The 17,848-nt window shown below is 38.7% G+C and overlaps 1 protein-coding gene and 1 long non-coding RNA gene across 2 annotated transcripts in view; both read right to left on the minus strand.

The window, feature by feature from the left end:
* Window positions 1-1,616: 1,616 nt before the first annotated feature.
* Window positions 1,617-17,848, minus strand: part of LOC124120367 — a 23,682-nt gene continuing 7,450 nt past the window's right edge. The window contains exons 5-6 of the mRNA XM_048397982.1: window positions 2,026-2,349; window positions 1,617-1,693 (exon numbers count right to left, since the gene is read on the minus strand). Coding sequence (XP_048253939.1) covers window positions 1,617-1,693; window positions 2,026-2,349 — 401 coding nt within the window. The remainder of the gene's footprint in view (window positions 1,694-2,025; window positions 2,350-17,848) is intronic.
* On the minus strand, window positions 11,836-14,084 carry LOC125381551. Its single transcript, XR_007221893.1, has 3 exons — window positions 13,997-14,084; window positions 12,168-12,269; window positions 11,836-11,862 (listed from the first exon to the last, which is right to left on the minus strand). It is a non-coding gene; the product is annotated as an uncharacterized LOC125381551 (long non-coding RNA).

A 17,848-nucleotide genomic window follows, 5' to 3' on the forward strand; every position in this document is an offset into this window, starting at 1 on the left:
TTGGTTGGTTTGTTGTTTAACGCCGCACTCAGCAATATTCCAGCTATTTGACGGCGGTCTGTAAAATAATCGAGTCTGGACCAGACAATCCAGTGATAGACATCATGAGCATCGATCCACGCAATTGGGATCGATGACATGTATCAACCAAGTCAGCGAGCCTGACCACCCGATCCCGCTAGTCGCCTTTTACGACAAGCATAGTCGCCTTTTACGACAAGTATGGGTTGCTGAAGACCTATTCTACCCCGGACTCTTCATGGGTCAACTGCGTTTAGGAAATGTACATCGTGAGGGAATAGTCAGGCGACTTGTCTCGGGTTATCGTCTCTGTTTTAGTTTATGCTGTTTCCTCTTGCACAAAATGAAATAATATTTACATACTGTTACAGGAACATGTGAACATATTCCGATTAATGTCCCGAATACACTTTCCGTCCTTCACTTGAAAACAACACAGTTGGGCGGAAATTGGGTATGATATGAACTTCACAGTTTGATACCAGTATATGGAATTAAATCTAAACGATTCAATTATATAAATCATATACTTACCTACAGTTGAGGTCGCGTCAACTTCTGAAACTGGTACAGTCACAGTGTCATCTAAAATATATGTGATGTTTATTAAAATAATAATGACAACAATTCTGAATATTTTCCTGTTTCCTCCACCTTTCACCAAACAATATTTGCATACTGTTGACTTAACGTGCTTACGCATTCCGATGTCTTTATAGGATCATTCATTTACTTGTTACTAAGAGACGAATGTCAACGAATTATTCACAAATGCTTTGATAAGTTATTTGGTACAAGCGTGGCAGGGACAGTTTGAGAGATTCAGCAGTATGAATGATATGCATTTACTTTACCTGTAGTAGATGTTGCGACAGACGGTGAAGCCGACCCAGTCACAGAGTTATCTAAAATAAGAGATATTTATTTTAATTCAATATCCATGTGCAAAAGCAGTGTGAGTATAGTTTTACTTCGTTTCATTCCAGCATCTATATGTATTTGTTCTATTACGTACATACATGCACACACACACACACACACACAACACACAAACACACATACATACATACATGCATGCATGCATGCATACATACATACATACATACATACATACATACATACATACATACATACATACATACATACATACATACATACATACATACATACATACATACATACATACATACATACGTACGTACATACATACATACATACATAGGAGTGTGAGTATAGTTTTACTTCTCGTTTCATTCCAGCATGTATTTTCTATTTGTTCTATTACATACACACACACACACAAAACACACACAACACACCTACACATACATACATTTTGGAACTTGTGTAATTAGTCTTACCTTGCACATACATACATACACGCACACACGCACGTACGCACGAACAAACGCACGCACGCACGAACGCACATACATACATACACACATACATACATACATACATACATACATACATACATACATACATACATACATACATGCATGCATACATACATACATACATACATACATACATACATACATACATACATACATACATACATACATACATACATACATAGGAGAGATTCAGTATTACGAATCATATGCATTTACTTTACCTGTAGTAGATGTTGCGACAGATGGTGAAGCCGACCCAGTCACAGAGTTATCTAAAATAAGAGATATTTATTTTAATTCAATATCCATGTGCAAAAGGAGTGTGAGTATAGTTTTACATCGTTTCATTCCAGCATCTATATGTATTTGTTCTATTGCGTACATACATGCACACACACACACATACACAACACACAAACACACATACATACATACATTTTGGAACCTGTGTCATTAGATTTACCTGGCACATACATACATACATACACGCACACACGCAAGCACGCACACACGCAAGCACGCACGCACGCACGTACGCACGCACAAACGCACATACATACATACATACATACATACATACATGTAACAAGGCAAGTTGACCTACTGAAAACGACCACCACGTGTTCCCAGTCACAGCCTGCATGTCCGCCCTTCTCCAGGCTACAGTGGTACCTCCCAGCATCAGCTGATGTGACGTCAGAGAGTTGGAACTGTACAGCGACTTCATCCGATGATGTGATGACTTTCAGGATCTTGATCCTGGTCCAGTAGGTTTCCCATATGTAGACTTCAGCAGAGTCCATTTCAAACACGTTTCTATCATTAGGGTCTTTCAGGTATATTCTTGACTGATGTCGGGGTGTCCTCATGGAAAGCAACACAGTGTCTCCCTCGTGCACTTCCAGGTTCTGAGGAGACTTAGGCACATCTACAACACAGTCAGTTTTCTACTTATAACAATATCGACAGTTGCAATGACATGAGTAGGTGAGGTGTGTTTTACATCGTATATTTGTAATACTGTATTTCTACACAGCCACAGTTATTGTGGGTCTGTCTTAATTTGAGGGTGAGAGGAGAGCTTGCCAGAAATTGATGCGGGTCTAGGTATCTAACTACAACTAAAGTTCATCTTACTCGAACGTATAAACACTGAACAGCCAAAGAACTTTTTCTATCACTTTCACAAAATCAATGGGTAAATAGCAAAATCTAATCAAAACGAAAACAGAACTTTTATCAGTAAAAAAGAGTGTGTAGCTACTCTCACACACATGAGTCCCAAAGAGGGACGGGTCACCCGAAATTGCTACAACAGAAGGCGACGTCTTAAACACCTAAAGCAACAACAATATCGATGTTATCGGCATGGCTTGCTTATGCAAAGTAGAATATACTACGTCTCAGAGAGGAACATACTTGTATGGAGCTATGTTATTCTCAAACTGGGATGTTCCATTACTTATCAGAGGTAACAGTTGGCTTCTTAGTTGTGTTTGAAATTTATTTTTTTAAGCTGTGTAACAACAACTGGCTGTCTAACAAATGGGAGGTTACACGTGACACTTGTAATGAATACATACATTCTATGCTAAGGACATAGTCCACACTCTGGTCTGTGAGTAGATTGTCCCCGACCACTGTCTGACAAGAGTATATGTCTGCTCTGTCCTTCCTTGTCACGCCACCGATAGTCAGGGTGCTGTTCATGCATCGCCCGCCTCTACATCTCATGCTACCAGACACCAACTGATGCCTGCCTCCATTCTCCACTCTTACTCCGCTCCTCCTCCAGACAAAGGACATGGGCAGGTTCAAACTGGGGTAACTTTTCAGAAAGGTGTGGCATGTCAGATTAACAGAACCGCCAAAGGATGCCTTTTCCGGGCCCTCGATATAAGGTTCTTGAACTCCTGTTGAAAAAATAACTATATATGCAAATGGAGTGGCTTATATATTTGTAAGTGTGTTGTAAATGCTGTCGTAATAGGGTTCAATACCGATATCGGTATGATGATATCACCAACGTAAATATACATTGTCAATGCAAAAGACACCAGTCTAGATTATCCGCGGAAACATTTGGCGAAATATCTGTGAAATTTATATGAATGGACATACATTTTTTCTGGAAACATGATTATCCCTCTCCAAAATACCATGTTACAGCTGCCCTGGTCTGTGACATGTTGATATATTGTGTAGACTTAGTTACCATGCTCAAATACCGGATAGTGTTTCTGTAAATGAACTACTTACGTATCACAACTAGCTGTTGCCCACAGTTGGGAATCTTTGTTCCTGGACGTTGTGGTGAACCAAGGTAGCAGCTGTACTGACCAAAGTCATGGTCGTCAGCGCTACTGATCACGAAGCTGAAGAGACCAGTTCCTGAGGATGTTATGTTTCCAGTGAAGTCTACTCTTGAATTCTTACAAGTAATATTGACTTTGTTGTAGTTCGTAATGTGAATCACATTTTCTCCCATAAAATCGTTTCTGATAAAAAAGTCTTTGTTGCCAGATCCATGCAAATTCCAAGTCAGAGTAGCTGTTTCTCCAAAACGAATATAAACATTTGATGCAGCTGAAAGATAAATGCATCAAATATAACATTTATATTTCAATTGCTTTTCCAAACGACTACACATTTACTGAAACACCAAATTATTTACTTGTAAAATAGTTACAGAACACGCGCAATTGGAAGATTACAGTTGTAATACCTACCAGCCAAGATAAATTAACTATAGGCATATGAAAATACGGATGTTCTTAAACCTATTTTGCGTAGTATATTTATGCATTTACATCGCATGTAGTAGCAAAGTTACATGTACTGAGGGAGTATCCATACTATTTGTCTAATACATACCCATCACGATAAGTGTCTGTCCACAATTAGCAATTGTGAATCCTCTGTTATCCGGCGACCGCGAATAACACTCATACCGGCCTTCGTCATGAAACTTGACATCTCTGATGATAAATCTGAACAATCCTGTTCCAGAAGATGATATGTTCCCTGTAAATGTGATCCTAGATTCTGAGTTCACGTCAGTGGCATTATTGTAGTTGGTTATATGGAATATGGCTTTCCCTGCGCGTGTGTTCCAAACGGTAAACTCGCTGTTTCTAGGTCTGGGTAGATACCATGACAGTGTAACATTTCCTTCAACGGTAACGTTTCCTGAAAGGCAACAAGAATATTTTTAGCTATAGAATGCTATTGTAAATGGAAGTGTAAAGATACAATCACACGTGTACGTTCCTGCAGATCCTTTCCAACTAGCATATCCACGACATATTCAATTCCATGAATGATCAATGTCATGTCAACGGGTATTATTTCTTGATGTTATAACTTTGTCACATATTAACACACTTGTCACAGTTTTTGTATGAACGTTTATCTGTTGAGTCTTTATGTTGGACCCCCGTCTACATATAATTCTAAGATTAAATTTTCCATTTTCTTCGTGAGTGAGTTGGGTTTAATGCCGCTTTTAACATTATTCCATTTATATTATGGCGTGTCAGCTTAATGTTGGAGAAAAGCCCGAAGTGATGCGGGTCTCATGCGTTTACCACCATACAGGTATGGTGCTGACAAACCTAGAAACATAATCGAGGCGATCTGTCATTCGAACCCACAATTCTAGGGTTCTGGTTTGCCAATGATTTTGGTTTCGAATCCCCTAATTATGTTTCTAGGTTTGTCAACACCATTCCCGTGCTCGTGGGTTTCACCGAAGTGGTAAACGTCACTTCGGGCTTTCCTCCCACATTAAGCTGACACGCCATGATATAACTGGAATACTGTTAAAAGCGGCGTTAAACCAAACCTACTCACTCACTCACTCAACTTGGAACTGCCTACCAACTGTTACAGCTATCAACATTCAACTCAGTCACAAGTGGTTAACATATCTGGATATATATACATTCTATAAACATCATGCCAAATTATCAATTTAAAATGGATTTTTGTGTAAATTGCTTAGTTGACAGCCTCTAGTACTAATACAAACACAGACGTGCGTTCATTCAATAATCTTGAGCATGACGTAAAACTACATTTCACGTCACCTCATCCCTTGAGTTATGTATGTTTTTATTGTATCAGTCTTACCTGTCGGCGCCCCTCCTATACAACAATGGGAAAACCACAAAACACAAATGACAGTAGTACAGCTCCAACTACACATCATCCCGCAGTGGTTCGTGACTGATTATATCAGTAACTAACTCGTCAGCGTACCACGCTCGCTACAAATACTTCCTCTGTTCTCTACCCTTCAGGCATAACACAGCCCGTGGTCGAATAATCAAAACAAGTCCGCCATATCATACACTTTGAGACCTGGCAATAAATAATAGCAATGTTATCGTTTTTAATACTCTAATTATCCACGTATTTCATTTCGTCCCATCAACTTATACCAGGAACAAGTCACTTTCCTGTTCGGTATATTTATAGAGTGCTACGTTTTATACAGATGGTCATGTACATTTCTTCCGTCAAGCTTGTACACACCTTCCTGGTGATGCATTTATTCTTAGAAATTGTACAGTGTGATCACACTCTGCGAAAATTCTCGTCACAATATGGTTGCAATATTGCCGATGTGACGTTAAATTTTGACTCACTCACTCACTGTCAAAACTCAATATGGGACTGCTTCCAACGACTATGTAATAAACGTGGACACGGTAATAGATGTCCTGCGGGAAATTGAGACTTTGGCGTGTGAACTTTCAGATGGATCAATTTTACTTAAATGAAAACCAAAGTAACATCTGAATGATATGAGTCAAATTTTCCTTGGCCTTTCAATTTACTAAAGCCAAGTCCCTTTAAGTCTCAAATAAATCATCGTTTTTTCTTCAGAAAGGTATTCATGTCAGACAGAAAACTAATTAAAACCTGAAGATAGCTCACTATGCAACGTAGCTCAACAGGAAACAGATTTTCTATAATCGATTCGTTTCATGTTTGAAGGTTATGTTGTATAACACGGCTGTTCAACCCTGCTTACTTCTGTGCAATTTAACTACAGTGCTCGCCTGGTATGGATAAAATAGCTGATAAACTGACTCAGCACTTCGCGCATGCGCAGATGGCTGTTGCTGAGGAGTGAAATGTTTTAAAAATGGCGACTACCTTGACAACAGTAGCTACCAGCACTAAACGCTTCTCTGTGGTAGCTTTTTTTTCACACTATCTCTATAAACCAGATATGTTGATGGTTCAAGTTTCATTACCCTGTATTTATTATTATTTGTTTAAAGGTGCATCTTTTGAGCATTCACTATGGGAGAATCGATATGTGGTCGTTTCATTTTGGGATATTTACATATGAGTTCGTTTTGTCTTTTTTGAGTTATGGTCCAGGTGGGGATATCCGGGAAAGGTTATTGGCTATTTGACAATTATTTAACGATATCACTGATGTATCTTTTATCTTTGGTCAAATTCTCTTGTTCTGATTTTGTAAATCCGGGTAGAATTATATGCAGTGTATTTTATTGTTAAGCAATGATTGTAACTGTGTTGCAATGTTTCTGTTGTGATTCGACAGACGTTCTTTGTAGTGTGTTTGGGCAGTGATCATGCGTCAGGAAGTAATATTACTATATTATGGTGGACCAGAGTGGTGTTTAAACTTCCGGTCCGGTTTACCGGGGACGGTGGTAGTATGTTTTCAAAACATGTGAACTTTACAGTATATTGTTAGGTCGTATATAACGGGACAATAGCGTGTATACGTATCTCTCACGCATTTCATCGCTTTGGAACAAACATTCATGTGAGGATCGCTCATCATCCCCGATTCCCTGCCTAGCCAATCTCGGAAGCTTGAACACTCTCGCCGCTTCTGCATAGCTATCTCAGTTAACGTATTGTTTCCATTACGTAACAGAAGTAAATCCGATTTATTTGCACAAAGAAAGAGATAGGCAATGTTGGTGCAACAAATAGTACCCACCAGAACTTCTTCCCAACATGTCATATCCCAAATTTCATATTGATGTTATCTATGGGGAAGTATAGCATTTCATATGTTGTTTTCGCAGTAAATTTCAGATGGCAGTTTACCAGTGAATATCCTAGTTAGACATTTACAGCAACCCATGCTTGTCGAAAGAGGCGACTAACGGGATCGGATGGTCAGGTTCGCTGACTTTGTTGATGCATGTCATCAAATCCCAATTGCGTTGATCGATGCTGATGATGTCACTCACTGGATTGCCTGGTGCAGACTTATTTACAGACCGCCGTCATATAGCTAGAATTCTGATGAGTTCGGCGTTAAACATCAAAGAAACAAAGTATAATAATATATACTTCACATGATTCAGATGATGGTGGAGGGATAGCCGTCATATTATCTGAAATATTGCTGGATGCGGAAGGAAAAAGTCATCGGAAAAAAACGATATCCGTTGGGGTCATATGCGGATAGAGATGCAAATATCATAGGTTGAGTAGGGACTACTTTCCGTGTTTATCAACAAACATGACATCGCCCTTGTCATTCGGCAATCGAGTCAGAATTAACCATGAATAAACTACAGGGATAATTGCTATCATTATCAAAAGGACAGTCTAATATACTGAAAATAAGTGTCTAACTGTGACGTAGCTAAGGCATTTTATAAGTTTTGGCAACTTTGGAGATATGAATTTCGAAAAATTTTGCGTGTGCACCAGGCCTAACCAAGCGGGATCAGTAGCCATATCTGTGCTTGTAGACCTCTGCGGCTTGAAACCTTTTCCACAAATTAAAACAGTTGGATTTGTCCGAAATATGTTTGAATTGTTACCTTGTTTCGTTTTTGTCGCTGTGTGTACATCTGATTGCACGTCTTAACGTTATGACAGGACAGGCCGACTGTCAACAACGTCTGAACGTGGTCGTGACGTCTCATAGGCTAGGGTTAGAGTAGCTTCCCTTTGACAAAGGGCAGTTACTCAAACGGACGGACCGATGGATTGCCACGAAATGCAATTAAAAACAATTGTTTTTTTGCGTATATGTTGCTTCGCCACTGTATAAGAAAAAGATTTCAGTTGGAGCTATTATGGCTACTGTCGTTGTCGGACTGACTCATCACTTACCCTGTGCCGTAATAAATATCAATGCGCACATTCCAGGAAAACTCGCAATGTTTAGGTAATGTTTGTGAGAGAGGGAAAGCGAGTTTCAAACACAGAATTAAAGAATGACATTATATGATAAAAGGTTATGACGCTAGTGCGTTTGGGGATGGTAAATATCCTGTATTAGGAATAAACCCCTGTATGCATTTAGCTCGCCAAGACTCGCTAAATACAATGTTTATTCCTATTGCAGGATATTGACCGTATTTAAACATAAAATAACCTATCTTCAAAATTGCAGTGTGACCTTGCTTTTAATGACGTCATGCAATGCATATCCTCCATTGCTGCCGGGGTTATACAAAAGGTGGCCTTTACAGGTGTCATGCTATTCTGCCTAACATAATTTCACTATCTGAAGTCACCCTACACACATTATGAACTTGAATGAGTGAAGTTGTAGGAAGCACAGGCGATGACTATGTTTCGATTTTTGGCAGTTCGACGTGAAGTTGTTCCTGGTTTTATTTGTCTGCTTCCGGTGTAATATCAGATTGTCTTTTTCTTTCTCTAATCAAGTCGTCCAGTGGAATGATAAATGTGTCACTTACGTTATATCTAAACAAACTTCAAATATAAGACTTGAATGAGAATGAGACATGTCACACATTGGTAAAGTAACTGTATGCATATATGTAACCATCTAAATGCAGGGCCATGGCTTAACGAGTGCTCGGAAAATGTACATGTAGTGTGGTGTACATCGTGGGCTTCATTTCCAGGTCTTCATGCAGGATGTCAGGAGGAAGTATTAACTGGAATGATCTGTACCATAACTTCCTGTAGACGTCGACTGTTCATTATGCATAACCAGTCGTTATAACATTGAAATCCTTTTCACTTGGGGCTTTCAATATATCCGGTTCTGGAATGCGCCATTACTGCCAGGACAAAGTAGGCATCTGTCTGTTTCATGTCCCACTGTCCATTTTCAGAAAGTACAGCTTGATAACCATAAAACACATCTCGTTAGTGTACATCACGGACTTCATTTATAGGTCTTCATGCAGCACCTCAGAAGGAAGTATGAACTGGAATCATCTGTGCCATAACACAGAGAACAATGTGTAGACCTCTCTATAGTTTGTGCTTTATTCACGTCAACAAATCACAATATCAGCGAATATGCAGAATGCTTGAACAGCGTATTCGAAACTGTAGACGAACTAAGTAGCAACCGTGTTACTATCCTTTGTGGTTACATTGCTCAATGTCGTTTACATAACACGTATAAATCATGTATAAACAAAATCTTTGTGAACGAGCCTTCTCATATACAAGGAAAATATCGGATCACAAGGAGTATACATAATGAGGGCTGGTGAGTGGCTTATGTCCTTGTGTGTAGTTTCCATATGGTATAGGCTTGCAGCCATCCAACACATCGCCCAACACATAATACAGCTAACACCACACACAAAGACATTTGTGAATACAATAGCTTGCTTCAATGCAATTAAATTAATAAACCGTCATAAATATTTGTTTTTCGTCGCGATCTAACGACACGTGCAATGCTTCAGTTTAATTTAGAAATTACAAACTGAAATGTTGTTTTCTTGAGATAAGGAGGAAATAAGCCAGAGAGTTATTGTATTTTCACAACTGTATGTATGTCAGTGACCATCCAAATGCATGGGAAAAGTATTGTGTGGTATTTGCCATGAACTTTATCTCCAGACCATCATGCAGGAAGTTACAACTGTGTTGAAACTGTAATGTCCTGTGCCATACATTTCTGTGGATATCTATTGTTCATCCTACATAACAAGTCCTTATGACATGGACTTTCTTCAGTCGGTATAACATGGATATTTCTTTCGTTGGAGTCATTGCTAATATCCGGCTCAGGTATAAGGCTGTTACGACTAAACAGAAGCACTGTCTCTACACATACATGCTGGTCATCCGTCTGTTTTATGAACCATTGTGTTCATTTCAAGAACTTATGGTTGTGTATTCATCACTTGTCTCGTAACATAACATACACGGTTTGCTTCCCAGCTAACAATTTCACGTTGTGACAACGTCGTGACAACGTTGTGTTTACGTTGTGGCAACGTTGCGGATGTTACGTCCATATAACGTTATTTTGTGGACTCCCATTTATGTTGTCACAACGTCATGGCCTAACGTTGTGTTACGTCATATTCACGTCGTCACAACGTTGTGATGACGTTGTATTTTACGTTGTGGGAACGTTGTGATAACGTCGTGTTTACGTTGCGGTAACGTTGCGGATGTTACGTCCATATAACGTTATTCTGTGGACTCCCATTTATGTTGTCACAACGTCATGGCCTAACGTTGTGTTACGTCATATTCACGTCGTCACAACGTTGTGTTGACGTTGTATTTGACGTTGAGGGAACGTTGTATTTGACGTTGTGGTTATGTTGTATTTTACGTTGTGGCAATGTTATAATAATGCGTCCCTACAACGTTTTTTCTGTGTACTACCATGGACGTTGTCACAACGACGTGAAATAACTTTGTGTTACAAGGATGAAATACGGTTGTGACCATTCCACACTAAAATGTTGTAAAAACAACCCAAAGCTTGATCCGGAAATGTTTTAGAATATGCTTTAGTCACGTGAATGTGCATGATTCGAGATACCTTTTACCAATATTTTAAAACCAGGGCGTCGAATAGCCCGGTTAACAGTGAGTTAGATCGTGTTTTTCTAACAATGTTCAAAATGTAAAAACACCACTGAGCTGTTAACTACATGTAGATACATGATTTGACTATAACAAAGTCAGACACCATTACCCTTTAGGCTTGTACTGAAAGAAACAAAAAAGAAAAGAATGGCAGACATTGTAAGGGGTTGACCATGTGATATTTTTTCTGGGGAGGGTCGGGTCCTGGAATATTATCGAAAAATTCTTGACAAAAATAATTACGGTTCAGACTGGTGAAAAAAATGCCTGCCACAAAAAAATGACATAGATCTAGATGCAAGGTGCTTATCTTCAGGCTCATAGAGTTAAAGAAAATCATATATCTGCTTTGGTAGCTATGACCGAAAACATATGTAATCTCCATAGAAAAGTTCCAGGTCCCCACCTCCTTGAATATTAAATGGTCTGTCTCTAATCAAGTCCATATAGTATACTTCAACTTTCAGTCATGCGAAGTCACCATTCAACAAAGAACTCCAAGACACATTTGCGTTGATATTTTATTATTTTTAGATTATAGAAAATGTAAACACTTTTCGAAATTATTGAATGCCAGAATCGTCTTTCTTTGGTGTTCACTTCAAATTCCCTGAAATACAAACAGCTTAATAAATCTCGAGCAGGTATATAATAGAGATCATATGACGAGAAACATTCATTTGGAGATAAGGTTTTATCAATATTCAAACTATAATGTATAATTCAAGTGACTGATGGAAACAAATTTTAACATTCATTCAGAGACATCAAGAATCAGGTTGAATACAAAACGTGGTACGAGCATAGATTTATATAAATAGATCTACATTCTTAGCATTCATTTCAAGCAAAAAAAAACCCACCAATTAACATGGATAAAGACAATGGAATGTAACCGTAAACAATTGTACTTACGTTAACATAATTCACAGCCCAGGGTTTATTTGGTGTGTTCCTCAATGATTCAACATTCTTGATTTTATCTCCTGGAATTGTCGTGTAACATTTTCCCCCTTGCTGCAACGAAAACATATTAAAAAAGTCAAAACTAAAACTATATTCAATAAGCATACATTTACATCTGTAGTCTAAACAAAAAGATAACATACATTGTATAATTGCCTAAAATTTAGGACAACTGTAAATCTAAAGTCTTCATGTTTAAGGTCCGATCGGAAATAAACTCAGGCTACAGATATAAGTAACAAAATTATGAGTACCATCATAAAAAAAATACCTAATGTAATTTGGTTTTACATATACACCGGTCTGACAAACCAGTGATTGTTATAGTGAGCCACGTCTCACAACCTCTGTCAGAGTACAATGACACACAATCATGTTAGTACAAACATGGTTTGTTGGGGACCTTTTTTAAACCGGAATCCAAACGGGAACAGATATATTTGACAGGCACTGTAGCTAATTACGACTCACATCTTCATCGCAGCGCTGTTTATATAGATCTAGCTACAGTACGATTTCGTAGCTAGCACTGGAACTTACTCGTTCAGTTTTCGATCACCATTTTATTCTCTCTCATTGACAAAACGTTTCAGAGAACCAAGTATCATATACTTACTACGTTTATTAACATAATACAGTTCAATATCGTTAAATATAATTCTGTAGTATGGTAGCCTACCTGGCAACATACGGAGATCGAAAACCGAACGAATATGGCTGCTATCAATTCCATTGTATTTTTCATTGATGCACATTGACTAGATCTACACCCATCTCACCTTAATAATCAACAAACGATGACCAAATCACTGACAATGCATGGTGATATTTAACTTTTGATTATCGACTAGCTTATCATCACCAGCGAGAACAATACCGCAAACACCCCGTTATAGCGCGCGACGAGACTCGTTTTACTTTTGCTCGTTTTCATTAGAAGGGAGTCGGACATAGATCTAGTTATCGGAAAATAATGAATTGATTCTTTTTTTTGAAATATTAAAAATACACATGATAAGCGCCTTGCTCAAATAAACTTTATAGACAGCACCAACAACCTGATGGTCCACATTTAGGCTACTTCAGTCAGTGCTGATTGGGCCTTTTCGGGAACAACATGTATGTTTCTGTCTCTTCCCGAAAATACAATTTTTCATAACATCATTGAGTGCTTTAGACTAGGGCTATAACTAGCAGCCTACAGAGAGTCGATCTATACTTCCATTGTTTTGATTCCCTCCCTTCGCTGTATAAGAGAAATCTACTCAACCTTTCCCATGGCCTGAATGAGCCACATTGTTTCACAAAAATCAAAGTCAGAATATTAGTACATGTAAACTTTCAGATTTCAGAAATAACACGGAAGAAATGGCGATAACTGTCAGTGGTCAGTAGGCGATGCATACGTTAGGCCTATTTAGGCCTACAGACCTTATTCGCTTACGATCGAAACCCGAACATAATATGACGACCAAAAAACGCCGCCAGACTGAATTCTGGTCAAACATATACCTACTGCTTGCCCTTGGTAATTACCCTTGGTATCCATAAAATAATAATATGGTAAAAAGTCATGGGCTTCCTTCACCTCTATATACATCACGTTCTGTGTATCAAATATTACTATCAACACTGACGCTCAGCTCAGTGAAAGTGACCGGCAAACGGCATTCTAAACCCCGCCACTTCTGAATAATACGATACATTTAAATCATTTGACTATCTGCATGTACAGAAACATATCAACGAGCGGAGACTGCTTTTGAAAAATAACTTACCTTATCCGAATTCACAGATCATCTGTCCAGTTCCCGTTGCTGCACAATCACTTGGTTGTAATATATCCAGAGTGAGTTTGAACTAAGATGGCTGTTGACAACAAATCTTCCGCGACAATGTGACGTCATTTTGACGTCACTTCACGAGGCAACAGGCCAAACTTTTCAGCAGTCGCTCTCACGCCGCTAAAAATGCGCGCCAATGTGTTTTTAACTGTAATTTTGCTTTAGACAACATTTAGTAGACAGATAACTTCGTTCATAGATATATATGTTAAAAAAAATAAAACTACGAGATGGTAGATCTACAAGTGGTTTCCTAAACATCATTTACCAAAAGTGTTGTAATGTCCAAAGCATAACGTTATAACAACGTTAATTTGCAACGTTGTTGTTACGTTGTGGAATAACGTTACAATGTAACGTATTACTAACGTTGTAATAGAGATACGCAATTACGTTCTGGAAATTTTAGTATTAAGAGATGAAAATTGAAATGCCGAATATACAGAAAGGTAATGCATTACTGCCTTGGTATTCTGACAAATTCATGTTGATTTTGATAAAGCAGTTCTATTCATTTATGACTATCAAGAAGCAAACTTTATAACGTTTCACCGACGTTTCAGAAACGTAGTTACAAAACGTTGTGCGATGTCCGATGCACACCGTTTTCACAACGTGAATGTGCAACGTTGTTATAACGTTGTGAAATAACGTTGCACGTTGACGTTATAATAACGTTGTGACAACGTTATTTCACGACGTTACCAATCCACAACCTTTCCACAACGTTGTGACAACGTCGTGTGTTAGCTGGGTTGTCTGGTTTGTGCACCTTAGCGACATCATCACTGAACAGCATAAAATATAGTCATTATTTTTTCCCGGTGGGCGTAGTCTTTGATCGTATTACTCATTCATAAAGTCTTACCTACCGTCAATATGCATGAAGATATGTAGTTACGACCAGTCCAATGAAAGAGTGAATGTTAATAAAAGGCAATGTCAGCAATGATGGCGAGCATGTGTTCCAAATATATCTAAACGGATCTGATGTTTTCAGTTCCTCTGTGAGCTGATTAGGGCTGTTATTAAACAAGAATAAAGAAATAATGCAAACGCGGTAATAGGTTCACAGGTTTATTAATAAGAGATAATTGTAGTAATAGATAACAATAAAAGATCAGAAAAAAACAATCTACGCTGACAAAGATCACTGATTATTTATAATAGAGCAAATACACAAGCAGCTTAGCTAAGCAAAAGTATTACAGTTATAAAATGAGTGGAGCGAAAGCAACACTTTGACAAGATACCGACCAGATGCGCAGACAGCCAATTAAGTTGGCTTCGACCAATTATTACCTGAGTCAATTAACTCGACACTCTAATGAGTGAGTATTCTCGGCTGGGTTAAATAACGGGAAATAAACACAGAGGGCCAATCCCCAAAGTAAGTCACTTAAGTCACAAAATAGACGAGTACGTCTTAATATGAAACTAGTCTGATCGAGTAAAGTTTCAGTCACTCTGACTGAACAAGGAAATACTAAAATTCCCAAATAGCTAGACAATCACGGGAGGGTTGATTATCCATGGATTACTAGAAAAACTGAGTTTTACAAACCCTAGCTACTAACTTTGGCGCAGTACAATCAGACTAAGTCAGAACTTAGATCGAACAGTGTCCCATAACAACTTACTAATGAAACATGAGTATCGAACGTAACCATCCCAGTAGTGAGACATCGTAAACGATTTAACAAAACCTTGGGGGTAAAGAGACACGATACGACAGAAGTATAAATATGCTGCGCGCGGGACCTCACAAAGGTCAATCTCTCCTGGACAGCTGGAATACACAACAGACTAGGGCGCTTAGCCAAACTGTGTTTTTAAACACAGGGAAAACACGAATAGCAAACTAACTACTATATCTATACTGAAGTAATGAGAATAAATGAGAAATATCTGATGGTACATATAGAGTCCCCTAACGTTTGAAAATCATAGTTACAAAGACATTTTCAATACAAGAAAAAGATAGCGAACATATTAAGAGATAACATACATCGATTCAATACATGGTATGAGAGAGCCATTAGATCACAAAAGAATGAAATAGTCGGGCAACTAATTCCCTAACACCGAATGTAATGACACTGGACACTGACGACCGCCGGATTTAACTGAGCGGTGTCGGAAATAAATCCAGGAAGCCGAGAGGTCACAAGACTGTTACACAAGCGAAATAACGACCCGGTTACACTATGTCCGAACGGACATTGTCACTTTAATCATGTCCAGATTCTTAACAATCTTCAATAGTGGCGTATCCTTCATTCTCGTCGTATTTCGGAGTGATATACAATACTGGAAGCCTGTGGACAAGAACAGATCCTTTTTGTATTAGCACATAATTTCTATTGATACATCATTGAGTTACAATTGATATGAAGAATCAAATAGCCAGTTTAAGTTTCTTTGTAATGCTTACCTTCTGTTCCCGATCCCTGAAATTGAAACACTGATTTTAGTTTTGATAAACAATACTCGACCAACAATAAGTGATCAGCCTAGCTTCTAGCGGAACGTTTATTACAAATGCTGAATTATCAGAATTAAGTTAAGTTTGAAAGAACAAAATAAAATAATAACATTTGATTTAGAAAAAAATAAATGAATGAAATTAAGATTTTTTTTAAATCATAGCCTTTACATTTCTCACAAAAGTAACTTCTCCAGCTTGACTTGTGATCTCACCTGAGGCATATAGTTGTGAGTGTGTTCTGCAGATGGAAATCAGTACATCACGGTACATGCTAAGGGTTTTGGGACAGTCAGATTTTATGGTGTTGTTTGTTTGTTGATTTACGCCTTACTCAGCATAATTTCAGCCATATGACGACGGTCTACATAATCGAGTATGCAGAAAATTTAGAGACTTCGTCATGGACTTCGATCAGAAGGGTCACGATGACAAGCAATCAATCATATGACCGAGCTGACCACACAATCCACTAAGTAGCCTCTTACAAGCATTGGTTGCTACATGGGGGGGCACGGGTGGCCATGTCGTCTAAGGCGTCGCGATTCGCTGTGCAGAGTTGCGTCCCTTGGGTACGCCAGAAGCCGATGATTGTGGGTTCGAATCCCGGTTCGCCCCGATTATGTTTCTTGGTTTGTCAGCACCATACCCGCGGTAAAGTGGTAAAAGTCTGTTACCTGCATCACTTCGGGCTTTCCTCCCACATTAAGCTGACACGCCGCGATATAACTGGAATACTGTTAAAATTGGCGTTAAACCCAACTCACTCACTCAATTGGCTGCTATGTTCTAACCCTCCCAACATGTTTTGGGGCAAGTGACAGAGAATGATGTACGTTTCTATTGAAAGACTCACAAGAGGTTTTATTGTGAAGCTTATTGATATCCTGTTCAATTATAATTGTTCGGTCCCTCACCTTTCTGTCGTTTACGTCTCACAAGACAAATTATGGCTGTGACGATGATGCTGACAACTGAGCTCGAAGCCGAATACCCGACAATGGTGATGACAGAAGTCCCTTTCCTTGTTTCATTCTCGCTGGGTTCAGGAGGGGATGAAGTGTGGACCGTTTGCGTGATGGTAACATTTCCTTGCACAATCCCTACACAACACATGATATGTCAAAATGCTTATCATTGAATGACAGGAATTTGCTTCATAACCTGCGGTATTGATTGTGATAGGTTGTATAGTTTGTCTGGTCGTAGTGTCAATCTAAAATAATTGATGTATGTCAAAATTATAATCATGAGGGGTGATTATAGCGGGTTACAAGAGTATATATTAAGACGGGCGAACG

Source organism: Haliotis rufescens, unplaced genomic scaffold (genome assembly GCF_023055435.1).
Source record: "Haliotis rufescens isolate VD_foot unplaced genomic scaffold, xgHalRufe1.0.p SCAF_18, whole genome shotgun sequence".
NCBI lineage: Eukaryota > Metazoa > Mollusca > Gastropoda > Lepetellida > Haliotidae > Haliotis > Haliotis rufescens.